The sequence below is a fragment of the Drosophila yakuba genome, chromosome 3R (genome assembly GCF_016746365.2).
Source record: "Drosophila yakuba strain Tai18E2 chromosome 3R, Prin_Dyak_Tai18E2_2.1, whole genome shotgun sequence".
Classification (NCBI taxonomy): domain Eukaryota; kingdom Metazoa; phylum Arthropoda; class Insecta; order Diptera; family Drosophilidae; genus Drosophila; species Drosophila yakuba.
Window position 1 is genome coordinate 15,918,121 of NC_052530.2, and position 25,847 is coordinate 15,943,967.

General features: G+C 44.9%; 9 protein-coding genes and 1 non-coding gene across 14 annotated transcripts; 4 read left to right on the forward strand and 6 right to left on the reverse strand.

The window, feature by feature from the left end:
* Positions 1-99: 99 nt before the first annotated feature.
* Positions 100-1,810, reverse strand: LOC6537035 (trypsin-4). The gene is made up of 3 exons (XM_002097566.4): positions 735-1,810; positions 374-414; positions 100-301 (listed from the first exon to the last, which is right to left on the reverse strand). Exons 1-3 carry the CDS (start codon positions 1,346-1,348, stop codon positions 150-152), a joined length of 807 nt encoding a protein of 268 aa, XP_002097602.1. The 5' UTR covers positions 1,349-1,810; the 3' UTR covers positions 100-149.
* Positions 1,811-2,057: 247 nt separating this feature from the next.
* Positions 2,058-11,093, forward strand: LOC6537036 (serine/threonine-protein kinase PAK 2). Its single transcript, XM_002097567.3, has 2 exons — positions 2,058-4,917; positions 8,874-11,093. Exon 1 carries the CDS (start codon positions 2,974-2,976, stop codon positions 4,681-4,683), a length of 1,710 nt encoding a protein of 569 aa, XP_002097603.3. The 5' UTR covers positions 2,058-2,973; the 3' UTR covers positions 4,684-4,917; positions 8,874-11,093.
* LOC6537037 (methionine synthase reductase) lies at positions 10,521-12,874 on the reverse strand. The gene is made up of 2 exons (XM_002097568.4): positions 12,656-12,874; positions 10,521-12,605 (listed from the first exon to the last, which is right to left on the reverse strand). The coding sequence occupies exons 1-2, from the start codon at positions 12,743-12,745 to the stop codon at positions 11,331-11,333; spliced, it is 1,365 nt and encodes a 454-aa protein (XP_002097604.1). The 5' UTR covers positions 12,746-12,874; the 3' UTR covers positions 10,521-11,330.
* Positions 12,875-13,028: 154 nt separating this feature from the next.
* Positions 13,029-14,237, forward strand: LOC6537038 (tetratricopeptide repeat protein 1). Its single transcript, XM_002097569.3, has 2 exons — positions 13,029-13,644; positions 13,704-14,237. Exons 1-2 carry the CDS (start codon positions 13,130-13,132, stop codon positions 13,990-13,992), a joined length of 804 nt encoding a protein of 267 aa, XP_002097605.2. The 5' UTR covers positions 13,029-13,129; the 3' UTR covers positions 13,993-14,237.
* A 131-nt stretch (positions 14,238-14,368) lies between these two features.
* LOC6537039 (protein CLEC16A homolog) lies at positions 14,369-19,211 on the forward strand. 4 transcript variants are annotated; one of them, XM_015192589.3, is made up of 12 exons: positions 14,369-14,836; positions 14,894-15,033; positions 15,096-15,244; positions 15,301-15,443; positions 15,498-15,584; positions 15,646-16,436; positions 16,602-16,604; positions 16,694-16,810; positions 16,878-17,339; positions 17,398-17,983; positions 18,049-18,255; positions 18,755-19,211. In XM_015192589.3, exons 1-12 carry the CDS (start codon positions 14,631-14,633, stop codon positions 19,068-19,070), a joined length of 3,207 nt encoding a protein of 1,068 aa, XP_015048075.1. In that variant the 5' UTR covers positions 14,369-14,630; the 3' UTR covers positions 19,071-19,211. The 4 variants fall into 4 exon arrangements, with proteins under 4 accessions (XP_015048075.1, XP_015048074.1, XP_002097606.1 ...); XM_015192588.3 differs by lacking the exon at positions 18,049-18,255; XM_002097570.4 differs by lacking the exon at positions 16,602-16,604.
* A 297-nt stretch (positions 19,212-19,508) lies between these two features.
* On the forward strand, positions 19,509-20,055 carry LOC6537040 (28S ribosomal protein S33, mitochondrial). The gene is made up of 2 exons (XM_002097571.3): positions 19,509-19,731; positions 19,794-20,055. The coding sequence occupies exons 1-2, from the start codon at positions 19,612-19,614 to the stop codon at positions 20,013-20,015; spliced, it is 342 nt and encodes a 113-aa protein (XP_002097607.1). The 5' UTR covers positions 19,509-19,611; the 3' UTR covers positions 20,016-20,055.
* On the reverse strand, positions 20,025-21,200 carry LOC6537041. The gene is made up of 4 exons (XM_002097572.3): positions 21,020-21,200; positions 20,792-20,959; positions 20,526-20,734; positions 20,025-20,437 (listed from the first exon to the last, which is right to left on the reverse strand). The coding sequence occupies exons 1-4, from the start codon at positions 21,126-21,128 to the stop codon at positions 20,057-20,059; spliced, it is 867 nt and encodes a 288-aa protein (XP_002097608.1). The 5' UTR covers positions 21,129-21,200; the 3' UTR covers positions 20,025-20,056.
* A 190-nt stretch (positions 21,201-21,390) lies between these two features.
* On the reverse strand, positions 21,391-23,101 carry LOC6537042 (protein farnesyltransferase subunit beta). Its single transcript, XM_002097573.3, has 4 exons — positions 22,909-23,101; positions 22,595-22,851; positions 21,858-22,529; positions 21,391-21,801 (listed from the first exon to the last, which is right to left on the reverse strand). The coding sequence occupies exons 1-4, from the start codon at positions 23,005-23,007 to the stop codon at positions 21,570-21,572; spliced, it is 1,260 nt and encodes a 419-aa protein (XP_002097609.1). The 5' UTR covers positions 23,008-23,101; the 3' UTR covers positions 21,391-21,569.
* A 248-nt stretch (positions 23,102-23,349) lies between these two features.
* Positions 23,350-25,463, reverse strand: LOC6537043. Of its 2 annotated transcripts, none has more exons than XM_015192592.2 (5): positions 25,331-25,463; positions 25,084-25,277; positions 24,593-25,018; positions 23,660-24,097; positions 23,350-23,601 (listed from the first exon to the last, which is right to left on the reverse strand). In XM_015192592.2, the coding sequence occupies exons 1-5, from the start codon at positions 25,449-25,451 to the stop codon at positions 23,404-23,406; spliced, it is 1,377 nt and encodes a 458-aa protein (XP_015048078.1). In that variant the 5' UTR covers positions 25,452-25,463; the 3' UTR covers positions 23,350-23,403. The 2 variants fall into 2 exon arrangements, with proteins under 2 accessions (XP_015048078.1, XP_015048077.1); XM_015192591.2 differs by having other exon boundaries at positions 23,491-23,577; positions 23,630-24,097.
* On the reverse strand, positions 24,229-24,302 carry Trnat-agu. The gene has a single exon. It is a non-coding gene; the product is annotated as a tRNA-Thr (tRNA).
* Positions 25,464-25,847: the final 384 nt, after the last annotated feature.

The window sequence follows — 25,847 nt, forward strand, 5'->3', positions numbered from 1 at the left end:
ATAAGCGTAGAATTATATATATTATAGATTAAGTGGCAGTTATAATCCCTAGCAGAAGGCAAAGGAAATAAAATACAATTCCCAAAATACTTCAAGCAATTCATGCAGTAATCTTTTAATGTATAAGTTCCATTTAATCAGCGGATGTTCTACAACTTTGTGAGTAGCCGTATCCAGCGGCGAATAGTAGGATGGGCCAGGCGGGTGTAGACTCCTGGATAGTACGGATCCGCGCAGCCAACTCCCCAGGATACGATTCCGATGAGGGTCCCCTGTGCGCTGATCGGACCTCCGCTGTCGCCTGAAAAACACAGAGTTCACTGTGTCATTATCAAGCTGTCGATTATACATAATTGTAATTATCTGTGCTCACCTTGGCATGCGTCTGTGTTTCTGGCAGCAGCGCAGAACATTCTGAAAGATATTGTTAATTGGGTATTAATTGGCTTTGCCTTACCAAAAAACTCTTGATAGATAGAGCATTAAATGGATATCTATCTTTAGGACCAACTCCCTATCGAAAATTACTAAATTGTGATAGGTGCCAATTATTTTGAATTTGCTCAAGCTTTGGTAATTATTGTGGTTTGTATCTTCTAACATAAGCATTATCTTGGTATAATAAGAACTTATAAATGGAATATGATGCGAATATGACCTGAAAAACCATAAATGTATCCTTTTGTGTTTCAATGATAACCGGGAGTGGCCCATGTTTCCTTTCCCCTGCTTACGCTTCGGTGACGCCTCCGTGATGGCGCAGGTCGTTGTGACACTTCTCTTGGTTGACTGTCAGCACCGTAGTGCTCTTGAGTACCGGCGACAGGACGGGATTGGAGGTGCTCATGTGTCCCCAGCCCGAGACGACGGCGGGCATGCTGTCCGAGATGGCCTCGCCCACGGTGGGCAACTGAATGGGCGCCACTTTGCCCAGCGGCAAGCTGAGTGCACCGTCCGCCGTTCGCAGAAGGGCCACGTCGAAGTTCATGTCCGCCCGATCGTAGGCCGGATGCTTGTAGATGGCCTTGACCGGCTGAACACTGCCGCCCGAGGTACGCTTGACGCTGCCCTGGCGGAGGGTGAATTCCCGCGGCTGCTGCTCATGGCCGTCAATGCAATGTGCGGCCGTAATGGCCCAGTTGCTGGAGAGGATCGAGGCGCCGCAGATGTGGACCGTTTGGCGGCGTAGCGAGAGCTGGTATGGAAACTGGCCCTCGGCGGCCTCGCGCCCGTTCACAATCCGACTGTCCGGCTGCCGGGGAACGGCAGCATCTGCGCGAGATGCTTCCAGGATCACAAGGACCCCGGCTATGAGAAGAATCGGAATCGGAGCTCGGCACTTTTGCATGACGCTGCGAACGAGTGGAAACTAACCAGTATTGGGAATCCGTAAGTCGATATATTCAATGGCGCATTATCAATCACGGCTGTTATCTTGTGGGGTACACGATTTCTGAAGAAGCTGCACCGTTGCCCGTAATTAGCCATTGTCATTTGGGTTTTTTCTTTGCCTATCTTCCAGATTCTCTGATTTTATTACTGTTTACAGCGGTGACGACGGCAATGAACTTCCGCAAGAGCATCGGGGAAATGCCGCAAAGGTTAACCCAATTGATGAATAAGCTAATTTCTATCTTCCTAAAAGTGCAATTCTCTTGGAAGATCACACTGAAATGTTTGCGGTATAGAACAGCCAATATCCAATCAACGTAAAATTTATTTTCGTTTAAGTAAGTTCTATTCATTAACGGTCGCTTCCTTTCGGTAATGAAGACATATATGTATGTAAATATATAATTCAACAATGTGTGGGTCTATAAATCGTTAAAATTATAATTAACTTTCTAAAGTCAATACTAAAATACTATTATTTAGTCGCATGCTAGGTTTGAAAATATTTATGTAATTTTTTTAAAGAATTATTTGTAATATTTTTAATGTGTTACGATATTGTTTGAAAAAAATACTGAACCTCTTGATCAACATCGATAGTCCAAAAATGGTATCGATGTTTTAGTAAAAGGTCACACAATGGAATTCTTGGCCAACTGAGCTGCGGTCACACTTAGTCTGCAATTTTCAAGATTTACACACGCGCGGATGTTTTTGTGCTCTTACTAAAAAACATCAAATTGCAACGCAAAGAGCAGCTTAAAATCGGGAATTAACTGCTACGTAGGCTTAATAGTAAAAATAAAGGGTTTACCGTATACGATTCGCATTTATTGGCACAACTGGTGCGAGTGCGACAGCAATAGCGGCCGAGTGCAGCAGTGCAATTGCAGCGAAGCAAAGGGAAAAAGCGAAGAAGTTATTAAAAACTCATTTCTGAGTGGTGCTCTGAAAGCGGTTTAGAAACCCAGATCAACAATAAACTTCCGTATAGTCATGGAAGCCTGGAAGGGCTAACAAAAAACTATACGGGAAGGGAGTTTTCGGCCCCGCGTAAGAACAGCAACAACAACAGACACTGGAAGAACAAGACTGCGACGGCCACTCCTTTTGTGTCCGACTTCGAGATGTGTGCGTGTTCGTGTCCGCGTCCGCCTTTGTGTGTTGAGCAATTGAAAACTGGTGATTGCTGAATAAATTAAGGTAGCTAAATTAATAATTAGCAAAGCAAGTGGGGCCAATAAAAAGTGAAAATCTTCTGCGTTTTCGTAAAGCGAAAGAAACTACAGCTACAGTTAGAGATAAGAAGAGCTCTCGCACACATACACCAAAGCGCAGGCTGAACAACCGAGTGTGCGTGCTTGTGCATGTGTTTATGACTCACGGCTGGTTCAGTGAGAGAGAGAAAGAGAGCGAGAGTGGTGGCTTGAGTAACAGTAACATTAACAATACCGAACGCAAAACAACAACAAATCCGCCGAGCGTTTAGAATTTCCCAAGTCGAGCGTAACTAAACGCATTTGAAGAAAATCCCCCCGCACACACACTTTCATACACAAAGAGAGAGAAAGCCGCTGGAAAATGAGCTTCACGAAGTGGTTCAAAAAGAAGGGCGGAGATGGAGGATCGATCTCCGAGATCGGTGCACCCACAAACTTCCAACGGCACTTCCATGTGTCGCGCAACCAGGAAACCGGCGACCTGGAAGGGCTTCCAGCGCCTTGGGTGCGCTTGATGAACTCACAGATCACTCGCGATGAGCAGGACAAGAATCCCGATGCCGCCTACCATGCCGTTAAGTACTACAACTATTCGATCAAGAAAAAGGAGAACGAGGTCTTCAAGCCCTTCATTACCGAGGACGTGATCCACGAGGAGTCCAAGGAGATAGAGAACTATGTCAACTACAAAAACAAGCATAAGTCTCAGGATCCAGAAAAATCCGACGACGATGGCAGTTCAACGGCCACGGAGACGGAAAGCAGCAGCGGTTGTGGCTCCTCGGCAGGTAATAGTAACAGCAGCAGCATAAACGACAGCAGCCAGCAGTCGACGGTGCCACTGGACGCCCTGGAGGAGGTGTTCAAGGAGCTCAAGTCCAACCTGGAGCACCGCGAAACGCTGAAGGCCGTGCCACAAGAGCCCCCTCCAGTACCGCCCAAGAAGTCACCCCACACCATACCGCCCAAGCCGCAAATCAAGCCCAAACCTCGTGTCACACAGAAGTTCTCACGCACTTCGGATATTCGTCGCGATGAGGACTCCGACAACCAGCACAAGATCAATACGGACACCATCATCATCAAGCCTGCCGGCGGTGCCCAGGATGCTGGAGCGGATGATAATCCCGACGAGACGATACTGCGCCGTTCCAAGGAAAAGAGGACCCAAAAGACCGACGCCGAGATCTACGTGGAGCTGCGGAACATTTGCAATCCAGATGACCCGAGGGAACGCTACAAGACCACCCAGGAGGTGGGCAAGGGAGCATCCGGCATTGTTTTCATAGCCGGTGATCTGCAGAACGAATCGCAGGTGGCCGTCAAGACCATCGATATGAAGAACCAGTCCTCAAAGGATCTCATACTCACAGAAATCCGGGTGCTCAAGGACTTCAACCACAAGAATCTGGTGAACTTCTTGGATGCCTATCTGCTAGAGCCCGAAGACCAACTATGGGTTGTCATGGAGTACATGGATGGGGGCCCGCTGACTGACGTCGTTACCGAGACTGTGATGAAGGAGCGCCAGATTGCCTGCGTCTGCCGCGAGACGCTCTACGCGATTAGTTTTCTGCACGCCAAGGGCATTATCCACCGGGATATCAAGTCAGACAACGTGCTGCTGGGCATGGATGGCAGCGTTAAGGTGACGGACTTTGGGTTCTGCGCCAACATCGAGGGAGATGAGAAGCGCCAGACAATGGTGGGCACGCCGTACTGGATGGCGCCCGAAGTGGTCACGCGCAAGAAGTACGGTAAGAAGGTGGACATCTGGTCAATCGGCATCATGGCCATCGAGATGATTGAGGGCCAGCCACCCTATTTATACGAGACTCCGCTCCGCGCCCTCTACCTGATCGCCGCCAACGGTCGGCCAGACATCAAGAGCTGGGACAAGCTAAGTCCTAACCTTCAAGACTTCCTCGACCGATGCCTCCAGGTGGAGGTGGACCGAAGGGCCACTGCCGACGAGTTGCTCAGCCATCCGTTCCTCAACGACTGCAGCGAGGTCAAGGCCCTCGTGCCCAACATTAAGGCGGCCAAGAAGGTGCTCCGACGCAACGTATAGTTGCTATGCAATCACCGGACGGCCAGGCTGCTCTACGCGTGATCGGAAGCGGAATCGGGATCGGGTTCGGGATCTGCCCCGTGTGTATAATGAGTTTTCAATGTAAATTTGTTTTGTGTGGACGAAACCGGAACTGGAACTGGAACAGAATGCTGATCGTAGTTTTTGTAGTGTGTACAACCGTAGAAATGGCGAGAGCAGGACTAGGACCCGGCAACTCCCCTTCGAAAACAGGTAAGTCCCAGGTAGTCCATCTGGCCGAGCTCATTATTCAAGCGAAACGATATCCATTTCAACGGAAACCTTTTCGCAATCGCACATGTGGAAACAGAAGATGCCGGTTTATTGGCCGATGGGTTTGTTCACTGCGCTCTCTGAATTTTGTCAAAGACCTAGACCCAAAACAGCGATAGTTGCCTATCTCGAGACTTTTAATCAGTAACTGGCTTCGCTTCGAACAACAGATTAAATTCGATCAAGGTTGCGAAGTGCACGAGGCTTTTGTGTCTGATTAGTTTTTTTCTTTTATACCTAGGAAAGGGAATCTTTAACGCGGTCAATTGCTTGCAACGCCCTATAAAGCATATATGATTTCGCGGCAGACAGCTCAATATGAGTTTAGAAAGTCATCCATCAATGAATCGGACTTGGACCAGCGGTCGGTTACTCCCCTTGTGTTTTAGATTCTTTCGTATTGAGTCCAACAAATGAGTCACTTTTTTATTTATGTTTAAATCCCATGTTTTATTCTGAAATATTTAATATTCTTTGTGTATTATGATTCAACCATAGTTGGGAAATGTTTGATTATATTTTGATTTTTTATGAGACACACAGTTTTCAGTTTTATGATAATCAAAAATATCTTTATTTAAACATTTTTAAATGAAGAAATTCTAAGATTTTTAAAATTCCATCAAAAGATATAAATTTTTCATTTGCCATGAATTTCTTTCCCTAAAAATTACGTTTGGAGTTTTCCTACTTGAGAGCACACACCGTTACTTGGCTAGCGGTGCAATTGTTTATGTCTCATTCGTTTGGACATCTATTACGTCTACTACGTGGAGTTTTTGCACAAACCATACCATTGAAAATTGACAATGGACAAAAAAGCAAGAAGAAAAAGAAAGAAGCCGCTCCGGCAGTAACAACAAACAACAACTCAGTACGCAATTTAACACGCTCGTTCGCATTTCCTGTTTGGAATATCGCTTTGTCTGGCCAAAAAATATTCATACATCATAATAAAGAAAACTTTAATTCAGGCACACAGACAGCAAAAACACCTACGCGCAGCGAAATGCATTTGTATTGGCCTTATCAGGCGCGTACAACATGCTGTATAAGTGCTATTGTAATTCCCCCAGCTATAGAGAAACCGGAGCGGAATTTATCAAATTCTTAGAACAATTTTCGTCCATTTCCAACGTGATAAGCAAAGCCAAAAAAAATAGATCGTGAAAGTTCTACGAGAGAGCGCAAAAGATGGGGTGGCGAGAGAGCGAAAGTGGAGTCAAAGTCAAAGTGAGTGTGTGTAACACAAAGAATGAGAGTGTGTATAATTGATTCTGATGGCGGTTCTCCGGCTCTTCCTCCCTCTCTCACTCTTCCTTGGTTCTTCTGCATCTTTGGTCGCCCTCCCACTTACTCAACTTAATTGCTTCTGCGGCGAAAGTAAGCGAGAGGGGGGATGGCGACGTCGCGACTCGGCTGCGCTATTTATACCCTCTCCCACTCCCACTTTGGCTTGGCACTCTTCCCCTCCATTGTGATGCACTGGCTCTGCATTTTCCAGGGGCGGATCTCGAGGCAAATTTTTCTGCGGGGCTACATTTTTAATGTGGTGACAACTTTTGGTATAATTAAAAGATACTTTCATAGTCTATGTTTCTTTACCAAAATATTAGGGGAATATTCCTTGCAAACCCCTTCTGGATCCGCCCCTGGTCTCTTCTCCAACTTCTACCGGATCTCTAGGCTCTTTATTTGTTTATATTACTGGCGCATACTTTTGCTTTCCGTTTGCGGGAGAGTGAGTGAGAGATTGCGATAGTTCTGCTCACTTGCGGATATTGAAATCTTGAATGCTGGAAGTACTGAAAGACGGGAGAAAGGGGGATACGTTCAGGAATTTCGCAAAAACTGAAACATTTTCTTCGTTTTCCATTCTGGCTTCTGGGCGTGGAACCTCGATCTTGGGGCAAAGTACAGCTGGCCGCACTGAACAAATACTTACTTACTCTTTGAATAATTCCTAATAAAAACAAATTATTCGTTTGCTTATGAGTATCTGCAAAACATGCTCAGTTCCCACATCATAAACTAGTTATTAAATATCAACTTGCAAAATATAAGTCAATTATGTTTCCACTGTTATCTATTCCACACTTAAAATTCAATCGAAAAAAAACAGCGGTTTCTTTCCGTGCATCCAGTTGTGCGTTAGTGAGTGAAAGGGCCTCGTGAATCCCCAGAGACATTTGAAAATGGTCTAGCGACGCCCCAAGACCAAGACCCAGAAATAATGACTAAACCACTCACATATAGTTCGATTTGGAATGGCGCCGTCGAATGATAATTTCACCTTGCTCGAAAGGTTTTTCGGCTGTTCGCCTGCGTGTGTGAGTGAGTGTTTCGTTTATTGAACTGAACCGCACAAGTTGTTGTTTGGTTGGTAGCTATGCGGAATTTTAGATGATTCATTCATTACTTTGCGCCAGCGACTTATTTTTCCCATCGAACGCTGAGAGGGGGGGTGATTTAGTAAACGACCTCACCTCCCCCTGCGCTGATCACGCAAACCAACAATGCAAAGTTGTGTTTTATAATGAATCCGATCCGAATCCACTGGCTTTAGTAACATTTGCCAACGATTGCCATGTTTTGTCAGAGTCTCCAATGCCTGCGACATACTCATCCACTCACATACACGTACTCAGTGCAAGTACACTTGCAATAAAAATATATATTTTTGCGGAGCGACTCAGTGGATTGCAATGTAATGTTCGCAGGCATTGGTACACGAACCACACGTGAACTTCTTTCGACCCCCTTTGCATCTGGAACACGATTTTATTAGTTCGAGAAGATTATAATAAGATGCACAGCAAGAAATTGCTGCATTAGCTCGAGATTTTGTTACTGAAAACTAATATTTATTTTATAAGATGCAATTTGTATAACTTAAAATCTTTTGTTGACCTGGGCATTTAGATTTTCTCGTCTCGTCTCTGATTTCGCTAAGGGAAATTTGTGGGGAAAACTGAAAAAGCTCCACAGACCGCGTTTCATTGAAACCGAAGCGTGACTTTGGAACGGGTGCCGCTTCACATGCTGATAAATATAACCAATTATTGTGCTGATAATTGACGTGCTCCGCTCTCCCATGGCATAACAATAGTTCTTTTCACCAACAGAGATATCTAGGCGGGGGAGGCGGTCAAACAGAACGGGCGAATGACGCCAAAAGATTATGCAGATACCCCCCAAAATAACATATTGAAAAGGGAAGGGGGTGCCATTAAATGGATTTGATTGTGCATTATTAATAATAATGTGCAGTTCACCTGGCCTCGACCCCCCTTAACCCAAGGTCCTTCCACCTGTCGCGAGTGTAACGATCTATTTTTACCGCCTTCTTTGGCCACCTATCAGCTGGTTGTATCAATTGCGGTGATAAGGGGTTCGCCGATAAGGAAACATTTGTTTGATTAGCTCACTTTGACTTACGCTTCCCGAATAAATTGTGTGTTTTGCCCTCATATTAAAAACTTGGCAATAAATTATAACATATCAAAAAAAAATGAGTAACTTGCTAATACAGCTTTTCACCATGCATATTAATGACGTCACGAAATCAGATGTGCGATTTATATGTTTATATTCTCAACTGCAAGTACAATTGTTTTATGTTAAATGTACATACTTTGTATTCGTTGCACATTTAAGTGCGTGCATCAAAGTCTACAATATACGAGTCCATTTATATATTTCAGTGCCCATGATTGCACATTCTTGGGCCCATAAACGAATTTCATGGCGATGACAATTATTAGAGGTCGATGATGTTAATTATTTGCCATCGCACTTTCTGTTTGCCCCCTTACTCTTCGACAGTGCAGCTCGTAATCCGATCTAAATACTTGACAACCATAATTAACCATAGGATTTTATTTCTTTTCTTGCAGCACGAGACAGCGAGGGCAGAGAGATGAGCAGAGGCCGGAAAACTCGAAGGAAACCGTCGCCAAACCGTGGATCCATATCGCATCGCTCGAGCAGTTCATCGACGGCAGGGGGCGGGGTTATCGCTTAGATTAGATTGTCCTATGGCAAATTAGCTTATTTCGTACATGGCGCATACACTCATGTATGTATATGTAACAACGCACACAAACACGCACATATGATATAGATACTGTATTATTAAATGTAGGGACATAAGTTTGATTACTCTTTATATACCCGTATATATACATAATTGTGATTTAAGCGATTTTATCAAATCAGCATTATGCGACTCTTTATAAAATTCGTCGTAGTCAGTAAGTGCAAACGAACCCTAACAGAGAACATGCAATACTTGTTGTAAATTACCAAAAAACAAAAACAAATGAAAAAAAAAAAAAATCAAAACAAAACAAAACTAAGGCGATAAATATAGCAAGTCGAAATGAGTGTAACAAGTGCCATTAGGACTAGAGCTAGCAGCAGCAAACGACACACCAGCAAAAGCAAAATTATCTCCACAATTTATGCATTTCCCATAGAATACAGATATCAATGCAACAGATAACTAATTAGAGACAGCTAGACAGAGCTTGTATGTATATTAGCTGATATTCGCAGTGTGGATGGGATTGAGAGATAGGCATAGGTATAAATGTTTGATATTCCATTTTAATTAGTACAAACGTAAGACTAACCAAAACGCCACAAAAGAACAGATTAAAAAATATTTCCTTGTTCCTTCCCTGAAGATATTTGCCATACGCACAAAGAAGATTGTAATTGTAATTCTAAACAGAACCCTATCACAATAGAGATGTTATTTAACGCCGTAATGTGTGTGTCAAAGCTAAAGAGAAATATTATAACGAAGAAGGTCCCCAGAGGGCTTATATAGATCATATAGAAGTGGTATACGTACACTAAACCTAGTCCCATCGGGAATTACAAGCAATGCCAATTGCAGGAGAGTTTATATTGAAGAACAACATGGTTTTAACAACCTTTATTTTCCATTACGCTCTTAGTTTGATATCTTATGCTATTGCCCACCACAAGATCTATGCGAAAAGTATGTCTGTAGCTAGTCGTTAGTCTCGACAGATATTTTACTAAAACACAACGAACGCGAGTGTAAAAAGTACATTCAAGGATCTTCCGCCAGCCGGTGTTAGCTTTCTTTATCTGTTATATATACACTTACCGATAGGGATTGTCTTTTACTTGCAATTTTGATATTAATAGGCAAAATGGATAAATGGATTGCTGCTGCTGCAGATCGGTTCATAGTTAAATTTTATATACGAAATGAGATCCCAATATTTGGCCTATAATTATGCATTCATAATTTTTAAAGAGCTTAATTATTAATCGAAAATATTCTTGATTTTCTTGGTTTAGCTTAAATGAGTATTAGGCAAGGCAACGAACGGATAGTATTTAGGGGCAGTAGGAGCGGGGTTAGATGGCCTTTTTGGAACCGAAACATACCCGACATTACATATTCGCAAACGCATTTAAGACGAACGCAAAATTTGCAATTAAAAACGTAAATGTAAAATGAAACTTAAGTCTTGAAACCAAACAAAGAACAACAAAAAGTAGAATAATTTTTTATACGCAACTTTTATTGCAAATGTAAAGAGACGAATAGGAGATAGAAGAAGCTGACATCAATTTTGATCGATTCGTAATTATATTAATATACACTAAAAAAATTGGCTCTATTTCAATTAAACGTAAACGTAGTTAAAATACAAAATGCATATTATTGTGCAAGGTCAACACGACTTGCCAAAATAAACATAAACAGTATAATAAATAAAAAGATTTAGATATTTAAAGAAGCGGAGAAACAATAACGATACATTAGCGCTTTACCAATCGCTTAAATTCAAAGAGCAAACCCCACTATACGTTTTATGTTTTATGTGCGCACGTTTAGTTTGCTTGGAACCTAAGTCGTAATCTATATTTTACCATTATTTAGATTTATTTTGCAATTTACCACTTAAGTCAACCTTACACACAGACCCAAATCCATTTAGTACTCGTAGTCCCCATTCACTTCGATCATTGAAGATGATGGCCCCTCACAATTGTATGTATTTAGTTTACCTTGCACTGTAATTTTTATTTTGTGTTGTTAAATATATCGTTATTTACTTATTCGACCAAAACATTCTGTTTTGAATTTATTTACATTGGGGTTGCAGTCAAAATAATAGCAAACTGGATTCGTCGGCTAGATTTATTTTTAATTGTTAAAATAAAGGACCCTGACAGTACATAAAAAGCCACAAAACAAACTAAAAAGCAGACTTTCAGTTAGAAAGTATACAAACTACCAATATATAAATGTATTAAAAAGAAAAGTTCGTAAAGCTATTACTTTGACTGCACCTAAGATCTGTCTATTACAGCCAAACATCCTCGCGATATTTTCCCTGCGTCTTCAGTTCCTTCAACAGCTGCGAAGCTTCGTCCTCCGAAAGATGCAGAGCCTTCTGCAGGCACCGACCTAAGCCACTTGCAATGGACTGCGAAATCTTGGCGCCATCGGCACAAACGTATAACACAGTCTCCGGCTTCATCAGGAACTTGACCAGATCCTCGCAGTCCTCCTCCAACATTTGTTGCACATAGATGGGCGACTCGCCTCGCGAATAACACATCCGTAGGCGCTCCAGCAGCGAGCATTGCTGCCAGGCCATAAGTTTTTCACGCTTAAGAATGGCTACTGGGGTCTTGGCGCCAATGTATAGCCAGGAATGTCCACTTTCCTTTTGCGACTGCTGTTTTAAAAGCTCCTCCTTGTGGGCTAAGAATCCAAGAAAGGGCGCCAGACCTGTGCCAACTGCAATAAGTATTTGGTTGCTGCCCAGATCCTGCTCTGTGTAACGGAATAGGTTGCTTATTCGAGGGTAGATAACCACCTTTTTTGGATGCTCCGGACTACTTTGCTGGCCAGCCGCCTCCAACATGCTGGTTGTGACTCCAGGTCTGTGGCTGAGCAGCGAGTAGATAACGCGGAGGTTGCGATTGCCATCCTCCAAAGGACTACTAGCAATTGAGTAGGGTCGCGGCAGCAGTCGTGGCAAATGCTCTGCCAGGAAGGCCAGTGATGGCCTGCAGTTGACGCACAATTCAAGAATATCAATGAAAAGCAGACCTTTTTCTAAGATCAGCGATTGGTAGTGCTCGGTGGCCTGTTTAGAAGATAGACAGGACAAGAAACCACGCTCTTTGTCGTCGTTGGTAAATCCGGCCAGAGCGCTGAGGAGCTGCTTCTGCGGAACAAAGTTTAGGGACAGGCAGTGAGTAAGGATCTCCCGGGGAGTAGTCGTTGCTGGAATGTGGGCGGGTAGCTTTGCATTCTTCTTGGCGCAGTTGAGCACTATCTTCAAGTGGCAAGTGGCGTCGGCCTGGTCTAACAGTTCCAGCCGATAAAGAAGGGTTTCCACTTGTTCCGTGTTATTAGTAGGCATAATGCCGATGGTGTCCCCGGGTTGGTAGTCAAACGTGGACTCCAGGGTCAGCTCCACCACACTTTTCGTCTCCGTTGCCTTATCTGCAGCCACGAGCACCTTGCTCTCCTTTATCTCCACTGACCTTGGCTGGGAATCCAAGCGGGCGAATGGAAACTTCAAAACATCGCCGCATTTCAGTTGGGCGCATGCTTCGGTGGGTGTCTACAAAGATATGATTGAAAAGCCTATTCCCACAATAGCTTCTGACTCACCTGCTCTCCGGCCGTAAAGCACACCTCCAGATTTCCGACCAGCGGCTTGGCGGGGATGTATTCACTCAGAATATAAGCTCCTACGTCCATATTTTTCGGACTTACCAATTCGCATGGCCAGCAGTCAAAGCGCCAAAGCAGAAGTGTTAGAAAGTGTTAATCTGTATTGATTATGCCCGTACCTAGGTCACCAAAATAAGCAGCTTAAAAATAAACACAATTTTAAACTTTTTGACAAAATATATTAAAATAGAATAGTTAATCCTTAAAATATTTGTTTTAAAAATGATCTGCGCATGATAGGTACTTTGTTACTTTCTGGAAGTACCTAATCAAAAACTGACCTTTTTCAACATTGCACAGCGCGGTGTTATCGATAAACACAGTGTTATCGTTAGCATGAGGAGCTTTATTTGTTGCTGCTCAACAATCCGAAATCTTTAGTAAAACCTAGAAGGATCTATTTGCAACAGAATGGCAGACAACGCCAATAGTGACGACGAATTCCAGGACGCGATCGGCGAGGAGATAACCGAAAAAGAGGCCACCAGCACGCGGCAGAGCGAAAAGGATGTGGATGAGATCGTGGAGAAGCAAAACCAGCTGGCGTTGGATGACGAGGCGGAGCAGGGCGCGGCTGGCGGAGATTCCATTGCGACACCATCGACTGTGGACTCCGAGCTAACCATTGAGGAGCTGCGCGAACGGGAGAAGGATCTCAGCCCAGAGCAGCTGGCAGCTAACAAAGAAAAGGCCGATAAGCTGAAACTTGAAGGCAATGAATTGTTTAAGAACGACGATGCCGAAGGCGCCGCCAAGACCTACACAGAAGCTCTGGATATTTGCCCGTCGACCAGCCCCAAGGAGCGAGCAGTGCTGTACGGGAACAGGGCTGCTGCCAAGATTAAGCTGGAAGCCAACAAAGCAGCCATCGACGACTGCACAAAGGCCATCGAACTGTGGCCGGAGTATGTGAGGGCGCTTCTGAGGTCTACCATCAACATTCCACTTTTGATTTTGTAATTTAAAGTCTAATAACATCCTACAGGCGCGCCAAGCTCTATGAACAAGACGACAAGCCCGACGAGGCCCTGGAGGACTACAAAAAAGTTATTGAGATCGATCCCGGGCAGCAGGAAGCTCGCGAAGCTCAGGTTCGCCTCCCGCCCATTATTAACGAGCGCAACGAGAAGCTCAAGAACGAAATGATGTCCAGCCTAAAGGACCTGGGCAACATGATACTCAAACCGTTCGGGCTGTCTACACAGAATTTCCAAATGCAACAGGATCCCAACACGGGCTCGTATTCCATAAACTTCAACCAAAAACCCAGCTAGTTAATGCTCCGCAGAAGAAAAAAAAACTACTTTCGTAGATTATGTGTAAAATAACAGACAAGCAGTAGCAAATCGTACATTTTACACCTCAATAGAATATACAAATGCGTACGCATACTAAAAAGTTTGAGGTGATAAGAAACTAAATCTATTTAATATAAAATGCATGGTGTGATATGCTAATAATATATTAGGTTTGTTCCGCATTTGACTGTCTTGTTCACTAAATGTTTTTAATAATGTAATTGTTTTTTTTGTGGGAATTTGAGGGATTTCTAATAGACAAGATCAAGTCGCAGTTTTTAGGCTATCACAACTAAATCGCCATTTGTCATCTCTGTTATTCCGATACCGATAACGATTGGCTTGGGCAGAAGCAACAGCTGACTGTGACACTTGTGTTCCCCGTGAAGAAGAAGAGCAATTTGTTGGAAAAATCGCAATTCGCAAATTACAAAATTAGATTCGTGCAATATCAAGCATTAGGTGCCCCTTTATTGTGGGCCAATCCAGTGGCGTGGCCGTGGGCAACGGTGCATGCAAAGATCCGAGAGAACAGCGCCCCCTCAATCCTCCGTACCCTGATATGAGAGCAGTCAGGCGGATCGCAGCCAGTTGATTCCATCCGAGTTGCTAGCATGTTCCGGAGTCGCAGCTGGTTTGGCGGACCCTGGGGCGGGCGGCCCAAGAACCGCCTGTCGCTGGAGCACCTTAAGTACCTGTACAGCATCCTAGAGAAGAACACCACTGTGTCGGAAAGTAATCGTGGCCTGCTGGTGGAGTCGCTGCGCTGCATCGCAGAGATCCTGATTTGGGGCGATCAGCATGACTCTCTGGTGTTTGAGTGAGTAACAATCATCTCAAAGTAATAAACTTTATTCCAAGTTGATGCATTGAACAGCTTCTTTCTGGAGAAGAATATGCTATCATATTTCCTGCACATAATGCGGCAAAAGAGTGGAGGCTCGAGTTTCGTGTGCGTGCAGCTCCTACAGACTCTCAACATCCTCTTTGAGAACATACGTAACGAGACGTCCCTATGTAAGTCCTATTACCAAAATTGTTTATAGTACACTCGACATAATCATTCCTTTACGTTGCAGATTATCTGTTGAGCAACAACCATGTAAATTCCATCATGGTGCACAAGTTTGACTTCTCCGACGAGGATGTAATGGGCTATTACATTCTTTTTCTGAAGACGCTAAGTCTAAAGCTGAACACCCACACAATACACTTCTTTTACAATGAGGTTTGCACTTCCTAAAACAAATCTTTATATCCATTTAATGTAACATTTTCTTACAGCACACAAATGACTTTCCCTTGTACACAGAGGCTATTAAATTCTTCAATCATCCCGAGTCCATGGTGAGAATTGCAGTGCGCACCATTTCCTTAAATGTCTACAAGGTTCAAAACCCGAGCATGTTGCGTTTTATCCGGGACAAGTAAGGCTTTTATCTTCAGTTATGAGAGCTCCTTTACATTTTTTTTGTCCCCAGAACGGCTGCTCCCTATTTCAGTAATCTGGTCTGGTTCATCGGAAAACACATTCTGGAACTAGACACTTGTGTCCGCACAGATATAGAGTAAGAGCTATTGTTATATCGCCATCCGCTTTATATAACTGAATTCCTAATTCATCCGCAGCCATCAATCGAATCAAAAGCTTTCCAATTTGGTGGCCGAGCACCTGGATCACTTGCATTATTTAAGTGACATTCTTCTGCTGGAAATCAAGGATCTGAACGCGGTGTTAACCGAGCACTTGCTGCATAAGCTATTTGTGCCTCTGTACATATTCTCACTTACACCAGCTCCGCCTCCGCCCTCACTGGCAGTGGTTACCCAGAATCTAGCTGCTGTGCTTAATCGCAATGTTGACATCGACATTCAGGAGATGCACAATCCGCGAGTAAGCTCCATCGTAGCCCTTTTCCTGCTCTCATTGGTCTTCCTGGTGGTTTCTCATGCCCCCCTAGTGCACGCTCTTGCATGGGTCATCCTCAACGGTAACCACAGCGTCTTTAAGGAAGGTGCGGCTGAGATTCTTAATTCATACGTTGAGCACCGCGAGGTAGTTGTGCCTGGTTTCGGCGAGCCCGACGAGAGTCTCGAGCAGGCTTTGGATACCGTCACCGGTCAGTCCAGCTCATCCAGCTATGCCCTTAGCGAGGACAGTGGCGTGGAGTCCTCTTCTCCAGCCACGACGGAACTGGACTCTCAAGCAGATGCGATCGAAGCGGAGCAGATAAAACTGCGCAACATAACTGATGAGGAAAAACAGCTGCTGCAGAAGTCATCTTCCTCAACGAAGGCCGACTTTGCAGAGATGGCCAACCCCTTTTTAGACACGGTCCTCCATGCTTTGGACTGCACGGAGAACGACTACCTTGCCCTGCTGTCGCTGTGCCTCATATATGCTATGTCGCACAATCGAGGTAAGGTCCATGAGGATGTTCCATAAATTTTTATTGGCGCTTTATTTTTGGCTAACGTTGTTTAACTTTCCATTGCTCTGTTCACCCCATTTCTGCTTCATTCTTATTGCTTTCTTTGTGTGTAATGAAAATGTCACATTCTGGTACATGTCCCAATCCGTTCAGATGGTATGTAACTCGTCCACTTCCCGTACTAATCAATCATATGCATCCACCATTGTTTATTTAATAAATATTTTGTCTACCTTTCCATATAGGCATTAAAAATGAGTGGTTCGAGCACGTTCTGGCAAAGTCAACGCGTGGCGCCTTCAGTTATAAGACAGCCTTGATTGAGCATCTTTTAAACATCATCACCCAGTCCAGTCAGCCATGTATGTACTCAAACTCGGTCGAACGACGGTTATAGCTCTTTGATGAAAAACTCTTTATTCCTTAAAGCGTCCCGCATTCGCTTGATTACCGTTGAGATTGCTTTGGAGCTACTAGTCACTTTCACCCGGTCCAGCTCGGATGATTCGCGCTGCATTACCGCCGCTCAACAGGATCTGCTCTTCAGCGCCCGCAACCAGTCGATGGTGGTCCTCCGCAACTTTTACAAGTCGGAGGACATCTTTCTTGACCTGTTCGAAGACGAATATAACGAAATGCGAAAGGCGCAACTGAACGTGGAATTTCTATGCATGGACTCCACCATTCTACTGCCTCCCACGGGAACGCCCCTTACGGGAATCAATTTTACGCGACGCCTTCCCTGTGGGGAGGTGGAAAAGGCCCGCCGGGCCATTCGCGTGTACTTCCTGCTGCGTCGCACGTGCCAAAAGTTTTTGAATGAAAAAGAAACACTGTTGCCGCTAACCAATGTAGTCAATCTGGTGCAGGTGGAGAACGTACTTGACCTAAGTAAGTATGCCCATATGACGATGCATAAATTTTGGCTAACCATTCTCAATCTCAACAGACAATAGTGACCTAATAGCCTGCACCGTTGTGGCCAAGGACAGCACCAAGCAAAGACGCTTCCTTGTTATTGACGCACTACAGCTCATTCTCGTCGAACCGGATGCAAAGCTATTAGGCTGGGGTGTGGCAAAATTCGTTGGCTTTCTGCAGGACGTAGAGGTGCAGGGTGATAAGGACGACTCGCGCTGCTTGCACATCACCGTGCACCGGGGTGGCGTCACTCATAACCGCACTCCGTTGCTCTCGGCCAAGTTCCTTTTCGACGATCACATTCGTTGTATGGCTGCCAAGCAGAGATTGACAAAGGGACGCAGCAAGGCGCGACAGAAGAAGATGTACCAGATAGCTCAGCTCATCGAGATTCCTGGACAGATGGACTCTCCCGTCTACGCTGTTGGTGGAACCATGGTCGCATCCGGAAGCGGCGGAAGTGGTAACAGCAGTGGCAGCAGCTCGCGCAGCGGCCACCACCGTCCCATGTTCTCCACGTCCAATCGAGTGCCTGGATTTGCAGCGGTGCTGCGTGGAAGCAATAGCGCTGGGGTTAGTCGAACCCAGATGGCCCCCAATCGATCCATCGAGGGGTAAGTTTACGTCGGTGTGTCCTCATGTTCCTCATTTCCATCCTCATCTGTGCGTCTTCCTGCAGAATTAGAAATGAAAGCGCTGGCCGCTCCCGACGCCGCAGTCCCAGCTCAACTTCGGGCTCGAATCTTAGGGCCGATCACTCGGATCGGGAGCGTTCGCCCAGTGTTAGCATGGGCAGCCACAGCTCCTCGCAGTCGCGGGAAAACTCCCAGCCCAGAAGTACTGGAAATCGATCGCGGGAGAGCAGCCCTAGAATGCCCAGGCCGCGGTAACAATGAAACATTTTCGTTAGCTTTGTTGTTTTGGAGTGGTTGTTCTTATGGTTGATATCTAAAACGTATTGTAGTGTTTTAACTAGTTTTTCATTTTTTTTAAATTGAATTTCGTTCAAGACATTAACAAGATTCATTTATTATACTGTTTACATAATTCTCAAAATTTTTTAGATTATTTGGCTCTTAGGACGGCTTAATTTTATTAAGATATACTTAACAAATTCTGTAAGATTGACTAAGTTTGCTCGTAATACCACTTTGTATAACTATGTATAGAGATATACTTTTTCATATATTTTTATAACTTGCGTATTATTTTGACAAATAAACACCGAATAGCATGTATTACAGCTCTCCAAATTTATCTGTCCTTGTTATTCTATGTGTTTATTCATGTACTTATACTGATGCAGTTGATATTATTAATTATAAACTAAACTCATTTTCAGCCAATCGGAATATAAATAAATGTTTAATATTTTCTCATTCTAGGTCGGAGGAGATTCCTCTTGAGGATTTCCAGCACTCACGTAACAACAGCCCGCACTCGCGGGGAAACCTCTCGCCCGCCTCTCGCTCTCACACTCCCATCCGGGTGCTCCACTATGACCAGCTATCCGGGCACAGCGGCTCACCACGTGAGGCATCCCTGGGAGGAACTAACGCCCTCTTAAGCCAGTTAAATGGTCTGCCCCGTGAAGTGATTCCAGCGCGGAGCTCCGAGGAAACATCTTTTATCGGGAGCGACGGAAGCGAGGCCACTGGAGGATCGGAGGGCAGGCGACGGGGAGCCATAGAGACGGTCTAAGCTAGAATAGAAATTTTAGTATTACATTGGGAGGAGCCTTATGCTTAGATTGTTGCTAAAACTTTGTTATTCCAATTGACGTATATGGTGATACACACTCTAATACCTTTTCATTTTAAATAAAAACTAATTTGACCTCAAGCGATCTATATTTGTCTTTCTTTTGTGGTTAGTTCATCCTGAAAAAATTATGAAAAATTACCAGAGCGGATGTAGGAAAGAAATAAGTTTTTATAAAAGTTTATAAGTTTTCATTTATAAAATGTTGAAAATGTGCTATTACTAGTTGGTTTTCTTATAAATTTCAATCTTCATTTAAATTAGTGGAAAATAAACTCAATTTTTTTTTTATAATAATATATTTAACGGTCTATACAGGTTTAAAATTTATGAAATGCCCCTAATTTAGCCTTTTGTGTGAATGCCAACTGCATAAGAAATCAGCTGTCGCTTGTTTTTGTTTCGTGACATAACCGCAATTTACTAAAACTTAGAAACTCTCGGTTTATTTAATGAAAAGCACAGCAAATTAATAAAAACTATGTCCCACAAGTACACGGAGCTGATTAAGCTCGGCACGCAGTATGCTCGCCGGATGAACTACCTCTCAAATCGCATTTTCGGCGAGGTGGCTCGCACCACAAACGAGAAATCCATGAAGGTGTGTTCCCACGATAAATGTATTAATGAAAATGTAATCAAGTTTGGTCCCCACTTCCCCAGGTGGTTCGCATGTTCTCGGAGGAACCAATTCACAAGCGGGACTACGTGGTCAACTGGTATCCGCGGCACGTGGAGACGCACCTGCTGATGAAGAACCTTCGCGACTACGGTCTGTTTCGCGATGAGCACCAGGACTTCAAGGAGGAGATGAAGCGTTTGCGCAAGCTGCGTGGCAAGGCGCCTCCCAAGAAGGGCGAGGGCAAGCGGGCCTCGAAGAAGTAGTACAATAAATATTCTAACATCCATTTTTATTGAACCTAAAGCTAGTCTTTTTGGTTGCGAGTCAGCAACTTGGCACTGCCGGCGAACACCACCTCGTCGTTCTGCCTTATGTCGTACTCCACGGTGGAAATTTTGCGAGACTGGAGCAGGCGTACGGTCACCAGGGTGTCAGTCTCAATGCGACAGGGTTTTAGAAACTTGAAATTCTGCTCTAGAACCACGGTGCCCGGACCTGGTAGCTGGGTACCCATTATACCCGCTACCACCGCGTTAAGAAGGGCTCCGTGAACTCGGCGCTCCCCGATGGGTGTTTCCGGGCTATGGATGTAGTTGTGGTCGCCGGTGAACTGGGCAAACTGCTCCAAGTCGCTTTGGGAAAACCGCTTAACCACTTGCACCTGCTGAAGGGCTCGGCTGCTCAGCTGCCGGAACGTTTGGGAAAGCATTTTGCAGCTCAACAATCTCGGTGCGTGTTGCGAAATCTTGCAGCAACAACTGACAAAGTCTAACGATACGTTCATCGTGAGCCTTGAGCCGCCACTCTTGCACCGTCCTCAGCACTGAAGGACTTAGAAGAATATCCCGGTCTACCTCACCGATTTCCAGGAGTTGGTAAAAGAGCGCCAGGCTATGCAGCACTATTTCCGGGTGATCAGTGCGCACAAAGAGGCCGGTTATTAGTTTTAGTTGTTCTCTGATTAATTGGGCAGCCGTTTTGTCTGCAAAAAGAATGAGATGAGCAACAAGATAGGTCTGAAAATGAGATGGTTGCGTACCCAGGCAAAGGTTACACAATGCCGCGATCCCGTGCACTTTTAATAGCTGATCCTGCGTCTCCAGCGATGCCAGGAATACTTCCAAGGCATCCGCCTCCAGGAGATGTGACCAGTTGATCGGATCGTAAGCAAAATTGGCCAAATTAGCAGTCACCTGCTGCTGGGCCTCTAAAAATGAAAACCGAAAATCAGTACACACTGCAAAAAAAGATAAGTTACTGACGTTACCGATGTTGGTTGTTGTGTAATACTCATCGACCAGGTGACCGATGTACTCCCGCCGGTCAATACCCTGAGCAGGCGTCCTACGCTTCAATGTCCTGTGACTGGAGAACATACAAAATTAAAATGTTTTGAAAACAAAGCCGCAATTTCAAATCAGACTCAAGATGCCATTCACTACGGCAAGTATTCCTGTTTAACCATTCACACGAAAACGTGGGCAAATACAATAGCGGGCAAAATAATAACTATTCGGGACTAATGCCGCAATTGTAGAATTTAATTGTTTCATCTTATTTATATAACAAGCAAGTAGGTTACATATTAATTTATTTGCAAACATAATAATTTTATTTCAAAAATATCTGACATATAAATATTGTTTAGAAAACGTTACACATTTTAATCAATTCCTTTTCCATATAAGTACATTCATATTAAGAAGGGAAATACTATATTTCAAAGAGTAATTTATTAAAGCAAATTTAGTTCTTTAAAGGTAAACCACCATCCAGTAAAAGTTCCTCCTTACGCAGCGCCCTCCTATCCTGAAGCCCTAACTCTCCTCCTTGCAGGGACTGTCTTTACCTGAGAACTCTGTGTCATTGGAATTGCTGAAGTGGCTCCGGGCGGCTGCAACGGACTTTGGTGGGACGTTGAAGAGTGGGTGGGTGGGCAGTAGCTCGTTAATGGTGTCGCCCAGGACCTGTGGGCTGTTGGCGCACTCCGAGTGCTGGGCAATGGAAACGCCGCTTAGGGTATAGCACGTGTGGTAGAGATCTTGTGGTCTGAAAATAACGATTTCATATGATACAATATCACAAAGTGGCCATTAATCGCTTACTTTCCAGGTTTATCTATAAGCCCGCCGTTCTGCTTTTGGCAGCAGAGCAGTATGTACTCCTGCAGGGCCTCCACATCGAACAGGGTGTGCTCCATTTGCTGGTCGACGCCGGATAGCGTAGCCTGTGTAATGGGAATGGTGGCGCCCACCCAGAAGGAGTAGCAGCCATCAACCAGTTTGTTGGTCCTCCCCTGAAAGCCGCCTTCGAAGGTCATCTGACGGCGCAGTGTCCACTTGAGAAGAGCCTGCCTGTCGCACTTATCAGCCTCGTTGAGCAGCGCCAAGCCGGCAATTCCGCAGAAGGTGTAGCCACCATGGGCCTCCAGACCAGGGGCACCGCCAAATCCTCCCTCGTATGTTTGACACTGGGCTATCCAATCGCCAGTGCCGGCGAACAGCTCCTTTATCACTGGCTCGGGAAGATTTAGCATCTTGGCGCAGGAGATGGCGCAGTAGGCGCCACGCACATCCGTCTCCCCATCCACGTGGAGCCGGAAGGAGCCGTCCGACTCACGCACACTGAACAGAAACTGGACCAAAGTCGGTCGGTCGATGGCACGGTACGCCTGCTCGGTTCCAATGATACATAGACTGTTCACTGCCGCATAGGTGGGCGCCAGATGAGCATACTGTCCGGGTCCTCCTCCAAAACCTCCAGTCGGCGAGCGGCAGCTATGGAAAAGTGGACCAATTTAGCATTACGGATGGCTATTAGAGGAATATCCTTTACAACGCACTTGCTTAGAAACTTAACTACGTGGTCCAATGTCTGGTCGTCGAAGTTAAAGCTTAGTATCTGGGCCGCCTGCAGGATCCAGTAAACGCACCACGGACGACTGCTGTCCAGGCATTCGTAATTGGAGGGCAGTCGCCTCAGCATCACGTCCAGGTAGTGCTGGTGCTCCAGCCGAAAGATCTGGGTGAGGCGCGGGTGGGTGAACATCATCTGCTCGAAGCGGTCGAAGCATTTTTCCACCGAACCCTCAGTTTTTTGCTGCAAGTATCCAATAGGCTCTTATCTTTTCCTGACCGACATTCAGGGATTACTCACCTGCTCGCGGGATGTGGTGGTGGACACCTTCTCGTCGTCGAACATGTAGCTCTTCAGGCGCTGGAAGTTGCGGAACAGCAGGTCCTCCTCGGTTCCCATTTTACTTGAATTCGGTTAAATGAAATTAAATAAATAAACTAAAAAGATTTGCCGATCAGGAATTTAAAGAGAATGGTTTTTTGTTTGTGTGAAGCAAACTCGACTTGCAACACTGCTTTTTATTTGATTAGGGTATTCCCTATGCACAAGCGCTGGATTTTTTATGTGGTGACGTTATTTCGTTCTTTTATTGGTTTATTTACTAGAACTGTTTAATTATAGTTGAATTTTGGTTATTTGCATAAATGTAATTTGTAACAGTTTCACAACAAGTCAGCCCACTTAAAACTTATAACTGTCTTGGAAATAATGCAATTTAAAAAATTATAAGCGAGGAAAATATTAAATTAAATATTTATAAACCATTCATTCGCATTTAAAAATCTAAATACTCAGTTATCGATGGGACATCAAACTTTCTGAGGTGACAAGATTAAAGGCGGTGGATTGAGAACTGGAGTCTATCATAAAAGGTTCAGGTGCCTCGTCACTAGTCCAAAAGCTATACACTTCCATGAATCCATAGACCATAAGGCACACCAGAAAATACGCCGTCAAAGTGGCGAAAACCTGAAACACAATTAGCAATAAGATCTGCAACAATTGTATAATATCAATTTACATTGTTCGGCCACCGACATCACAAACTCACGAAAAAGCTTCCCTTGAGGATCAGGAACAGCCAGCCCCTCCAATCCAGTTTGCCAATCCACGTTAAGAGGGGTTCCGATCCCGATGAGACATTTTGGGGACTCGGATCACCTATGCCACCGATTTCTCCGCCCTCGCCCCAGCTATCGGTCCTTAAAGGAAGGTACCAGTCGTAATAGAGCTGTGTTAGCATAGGCACCTCGAATGGCGACTTTTTCTTGATTTTCTTTTCATTGGCGGACTCTACGAGAGGCTGCGACTGGACATCCTTCAAATGCTGAAAGCAGTCATTGAAATCGGCCAGAGTCAGCTTACGCGCTTTGTCGCAATTATCGGACTTTGTGGACTTGGAGTGGACAAAGTGCCTTGGTGGTGTGGCCCGTCTCCTGCTCTTTTTCTTGTAGGGATGTGCCTGCTGATTGGTTTTTGTCTCTGGAATCTAAACCAGGAATTACATAAGTAAAGTAAGATTATAATGATTCAATTTAGTTTTTAAAAAATAAGCTTGTTTAGCATGGTTGGTGTATGTAAGCAAAAAAGTTTATGGGACACTCAAAGTTGTGTTCCAGTAGGCCCCGGCGAGATTCGAACTCACGATCTCCTGTTTACTAGACAGGCGCTTTAACCAACTAAGCCACGGCGCCATGTTCACGCATGTGGCAAGACTTTAGATTACTGCTTCTCACACAACGGAATGTACATACGAACACACTGCTTGCTCTCGTGGAGGCGATGCAAGCCTATACGGCCAAGCTTCAAAGCAAACACGTAAGATGGCGCTAGTGTGAGAGCATCGATATGGTTGTATATGCATGCAGAAAACAATTAAGATATATTAAAGTTTAAGAAAGGGTTTCTATTAAAAACCAGTTCATGGAATATACTGTTGATACAGTGATGATTACTGATTATCAAAAGGAGCTAAAATATTTACCGGTGGAGGCGCCCGCAAATCCAAAAAATTGGAATCAAACTTTCCTTGCTTAATTTGGTCCAGTTCCTCCTCGGATACGAAGTTTCCAGGATCGACGCCTTCGTTGCTAAAGATGTCGTAGTACTCCCCCGGACCGGAGCAATCCGACGCCGGCTCGCACTGTTCCGTTTCCACGTTGAAATAGCTCCGTTTCCCAAAGTATCGCTCCTCGCAGTTCAGCGGTGTGCAGTTGCGCAGGTAATCCTTGTCCCAGTTCCGACAGTCCTTGTAGTCCTTCCGCCGCCGCAGCTTGTTGCTCTGCGGATCCAGGGTCTCGAAGCGGGTGTCGAAGTGCAGCACTTGCTTCGCAGTGGCCACTGCATCCGTGGCGCGGGCACTCGTGGCTGAGATCAAAATGGGACAGCTGCCCACCCGGTTGTACAGAGACTGCACAAAGGAAAAGTGCAGGAAAAATGCAATTGTAAACCTGTAAGAATCAATGATGCACTTACCACAGTGGGCCACACCAGGGAAACAGTTTCACTCTTGCCCGGTTCAATGGAGCCGAAATCCCCGCCAAATATTCTTCCCATCGCGTTCACCTGCTCTCCATGGGTCGTGTTTACAGTGCATTCCCCATCCGAGACGATGGTGAAGTCCAGCGTCTCCTTTTTGTCACTCCGAATGCGGTTGGTGACGGTCAGATCTGCTGGAACTAGTCAATCGAAGGAATCACGGCGAATCGAAACTGCACCTCACCGAAGATCAAGCCAATGTCCTTGTCCCGCGGCACGCGCACTATGACCTTTGTGGCGCACAGACTGCCGTCGGAGCTGCGTCTGATGAGCAGGACGAAGCAAACCAGCAGGTACTCAAACATTTTGTGACTGGAATTGCTTGGTTACTAAAACAAACCCGTGCGCATTAAACTGTATTCATAGCGACTTATCTGACCATTTCTGCATATTTAAATTACTGTTTCATGTGGTTGATATCCTTGATCCATTAGGTGATCCTGGTACATCTTGTGGCCAGACCCTGGATCAGTCGATAGTGCCCATATAAAAAATTCCTCGAATACTGCAACCCTTTGAGGGCTCTTCTCCACTTACTTTTGCGCGAGGGGCCCCTCACAATGAGGATCCCTAATGGCTTGTTGTTTAATTAAGTGTAATTTTAGTGCCATGCAACCCTAACACGAGCTCCTTTTCATATCCTGGCGTACACTTATATCGTCCTGGGCACGAAGTCGCTGTATCCATGGCCGCGTTTACTG

What these genes read in the sequence shown, in the direction of transcription:
- LOC6537040 (XM_002097571.3), top strand. Translation starts at nt 19,612, where the DNA reads ATGTCCCACAAGTACACGGAGCTGATTAAGCTCGGCACGCAGTATGCT. An exon ending in CAAACGAGAAATCCATGAAG is followed by an intron (nt 19,732 to 19,793) that starts GTGTGTTCCCAC and finishes CCACTTCCCCAG; the next exon opens with GTGGTTCGCATGTTCTCGGA.
- LOC6537041 (XM_002097572.3), bottom strand. Translation starts at nt 21,128, where the DNA reads ATGTTCTCCAGTCACAGGACATTGAAGCGTAGGACGCCTGCTCAGGGT. An exon ending in TTACACAACAACCAACATCG is followed by an intron (nt 20,960 to 21,019) that starts GTAACGTCAGTA and finishes TTTCATTTTTAG; the next exon opens with AGGCCCAGCAGCAGGTGACT. An exon ending in AGGCTCACGATGAACGTATC is followed by an intron (nt 20,438 to 20,525) that starts GTTAGACTTTGT and finishes ACGTTCCGGCAG; the next exon opens with CTGAGCAGCCGAGCCCTTCA.
- LOC6537042 (XM_002097573.3), bottom strand. Translation starts at nt 23,007, where the DNA reads ATGGGAACCGAGGAGGACCTGCTGTTCCGCAACTTCCAGCGCCTGAAG. An exon ending in CCACCACATCCCGCGAGCAG is followed by an intron (nt 22,852 to 22,908) that starts GTGAGTAATCCC and finishes GGATACTTGCAG; the next exon opens with CAAAAAACTGAGGGTTCGGT. An exon ending in CTTATAGATAAACCTGGAAA is followed by an intron (nt 21,802 to 21,857) that starts GTAAGCGATTAA and finishes CGTTATTTTCAG; the next exon opens with ACCACAAGATCTCTACCACA.
- LOC6537037 (XM_002097568.4), bottom strand. Translation starts at nt 12,745, where the DNA reads ATGGACGTAGGAGCTTATATTCTGAGTGAATACATCCCCGCCAAGCCG. An exon ending in GCTTTACGGCCGGAGAGCAG is followed by an intron (nt 12,606 to 12,655) that starts GTGAGTCAGAAG and finishes ATATCTTTGTAG; the next exon opens with ACACCCACCGAAGCATGCGC.
- LOC6537043 (XM_015192592.2), bottom strand. Translation starts at nt 25,451, where the DNA reads ATGTTTGAGTACCTGCTGGTTTGCTTCGTCCTGCTCATCAGACGCAGC. An exon ending in CCCTGGTGTGGCCCACTGTG is followed by an intron (nt 25,019 to 25,083) that starts GTAAGTGCATCA and finishes TCCTTTGTGCAG; the next exon opens with TCTCTGTACAACCGGGTGGG. An exon ending in ATTTGCGGGCGCCTCCACCG is followed by an intron (nt 24,098 to 24,592) that starts GTAAATATTTTA and finishes TTCCTGGTTTAG; the next exon opens with ATTCCAGAGACAAAAACCAA.
- LOC6537038 (XM_002097569.3), top strand. Translation starts at nt 13,130, where the DNA reads ATGGCAGACAACGCCAATAGTGACGACGAATTCCAGGACGCGATCGGC. An exon ending in TATGTGAGGGCGCTTCTGAG is followed by an intron (nt 13,645 to 13,703) that starts GTCTACCATCAA and finishes AACATCCTACAG; the next exon opens with GCGCGCCAAGCTCTATGAAC.
- LOC6537039 (XM_015192589.3), top strand. Translation starts at nt 14,631, where the DNA reads ATGTTCCGGAGTCGCAGCTGGTTTGGCGGACCCTGGGGCGGGCGGCCC. An exon ending in TACACTTCTTTTACAATGAG is followed by an intron (nt 15,245 to 15,300) that starts GTTTGCACTTCC and finishes ATTTTCTTACAG; the next exon opens with CACACAAATGACTTTCCCTT. An exon ending in CCCAATCGATCCATCGAGGG is followed by an intron (nt 17,984 to 18,048) that starts GTAAGTTTACGT and finishes GTCTTCCTGCAG; the next exon opens with AATTAGAAATGAAAGCGCTG.
- LOC6537036 (XM_002097567.3), top strand. Translation starts at nt 2,974, where the DNA reads ATGAGCTTCACGAAGTGGTTCAAAAAGAAGGGCGGAGATGGAGGATCG.
- LOC6537035 (XM_002097566.4), bottom strand. Translation starts at nt 1,348, where the DNA reads ATGCAAAAGTGCCGAGCTCCGATTCCGATTCTTCTCATAGCCGGGGTC. An exon ending in CACGGAGGCGTCACCGAAGC is followed by an intron (nt 415 to 734) that starts GTAAGCAGGGGA and finishes AATATCTTTCAG; the next exon opens with AATGTTCTGCGCTGCTGCCA. An exon ending in AAACACAGACGCATGCCAAG is followed by an intron (nt 302 to 373) that starts GTGAGCACAGAT and finishes TGTGTTTTTCAG; the next exon opens with GCGACAGCGGAGGTCCGATC.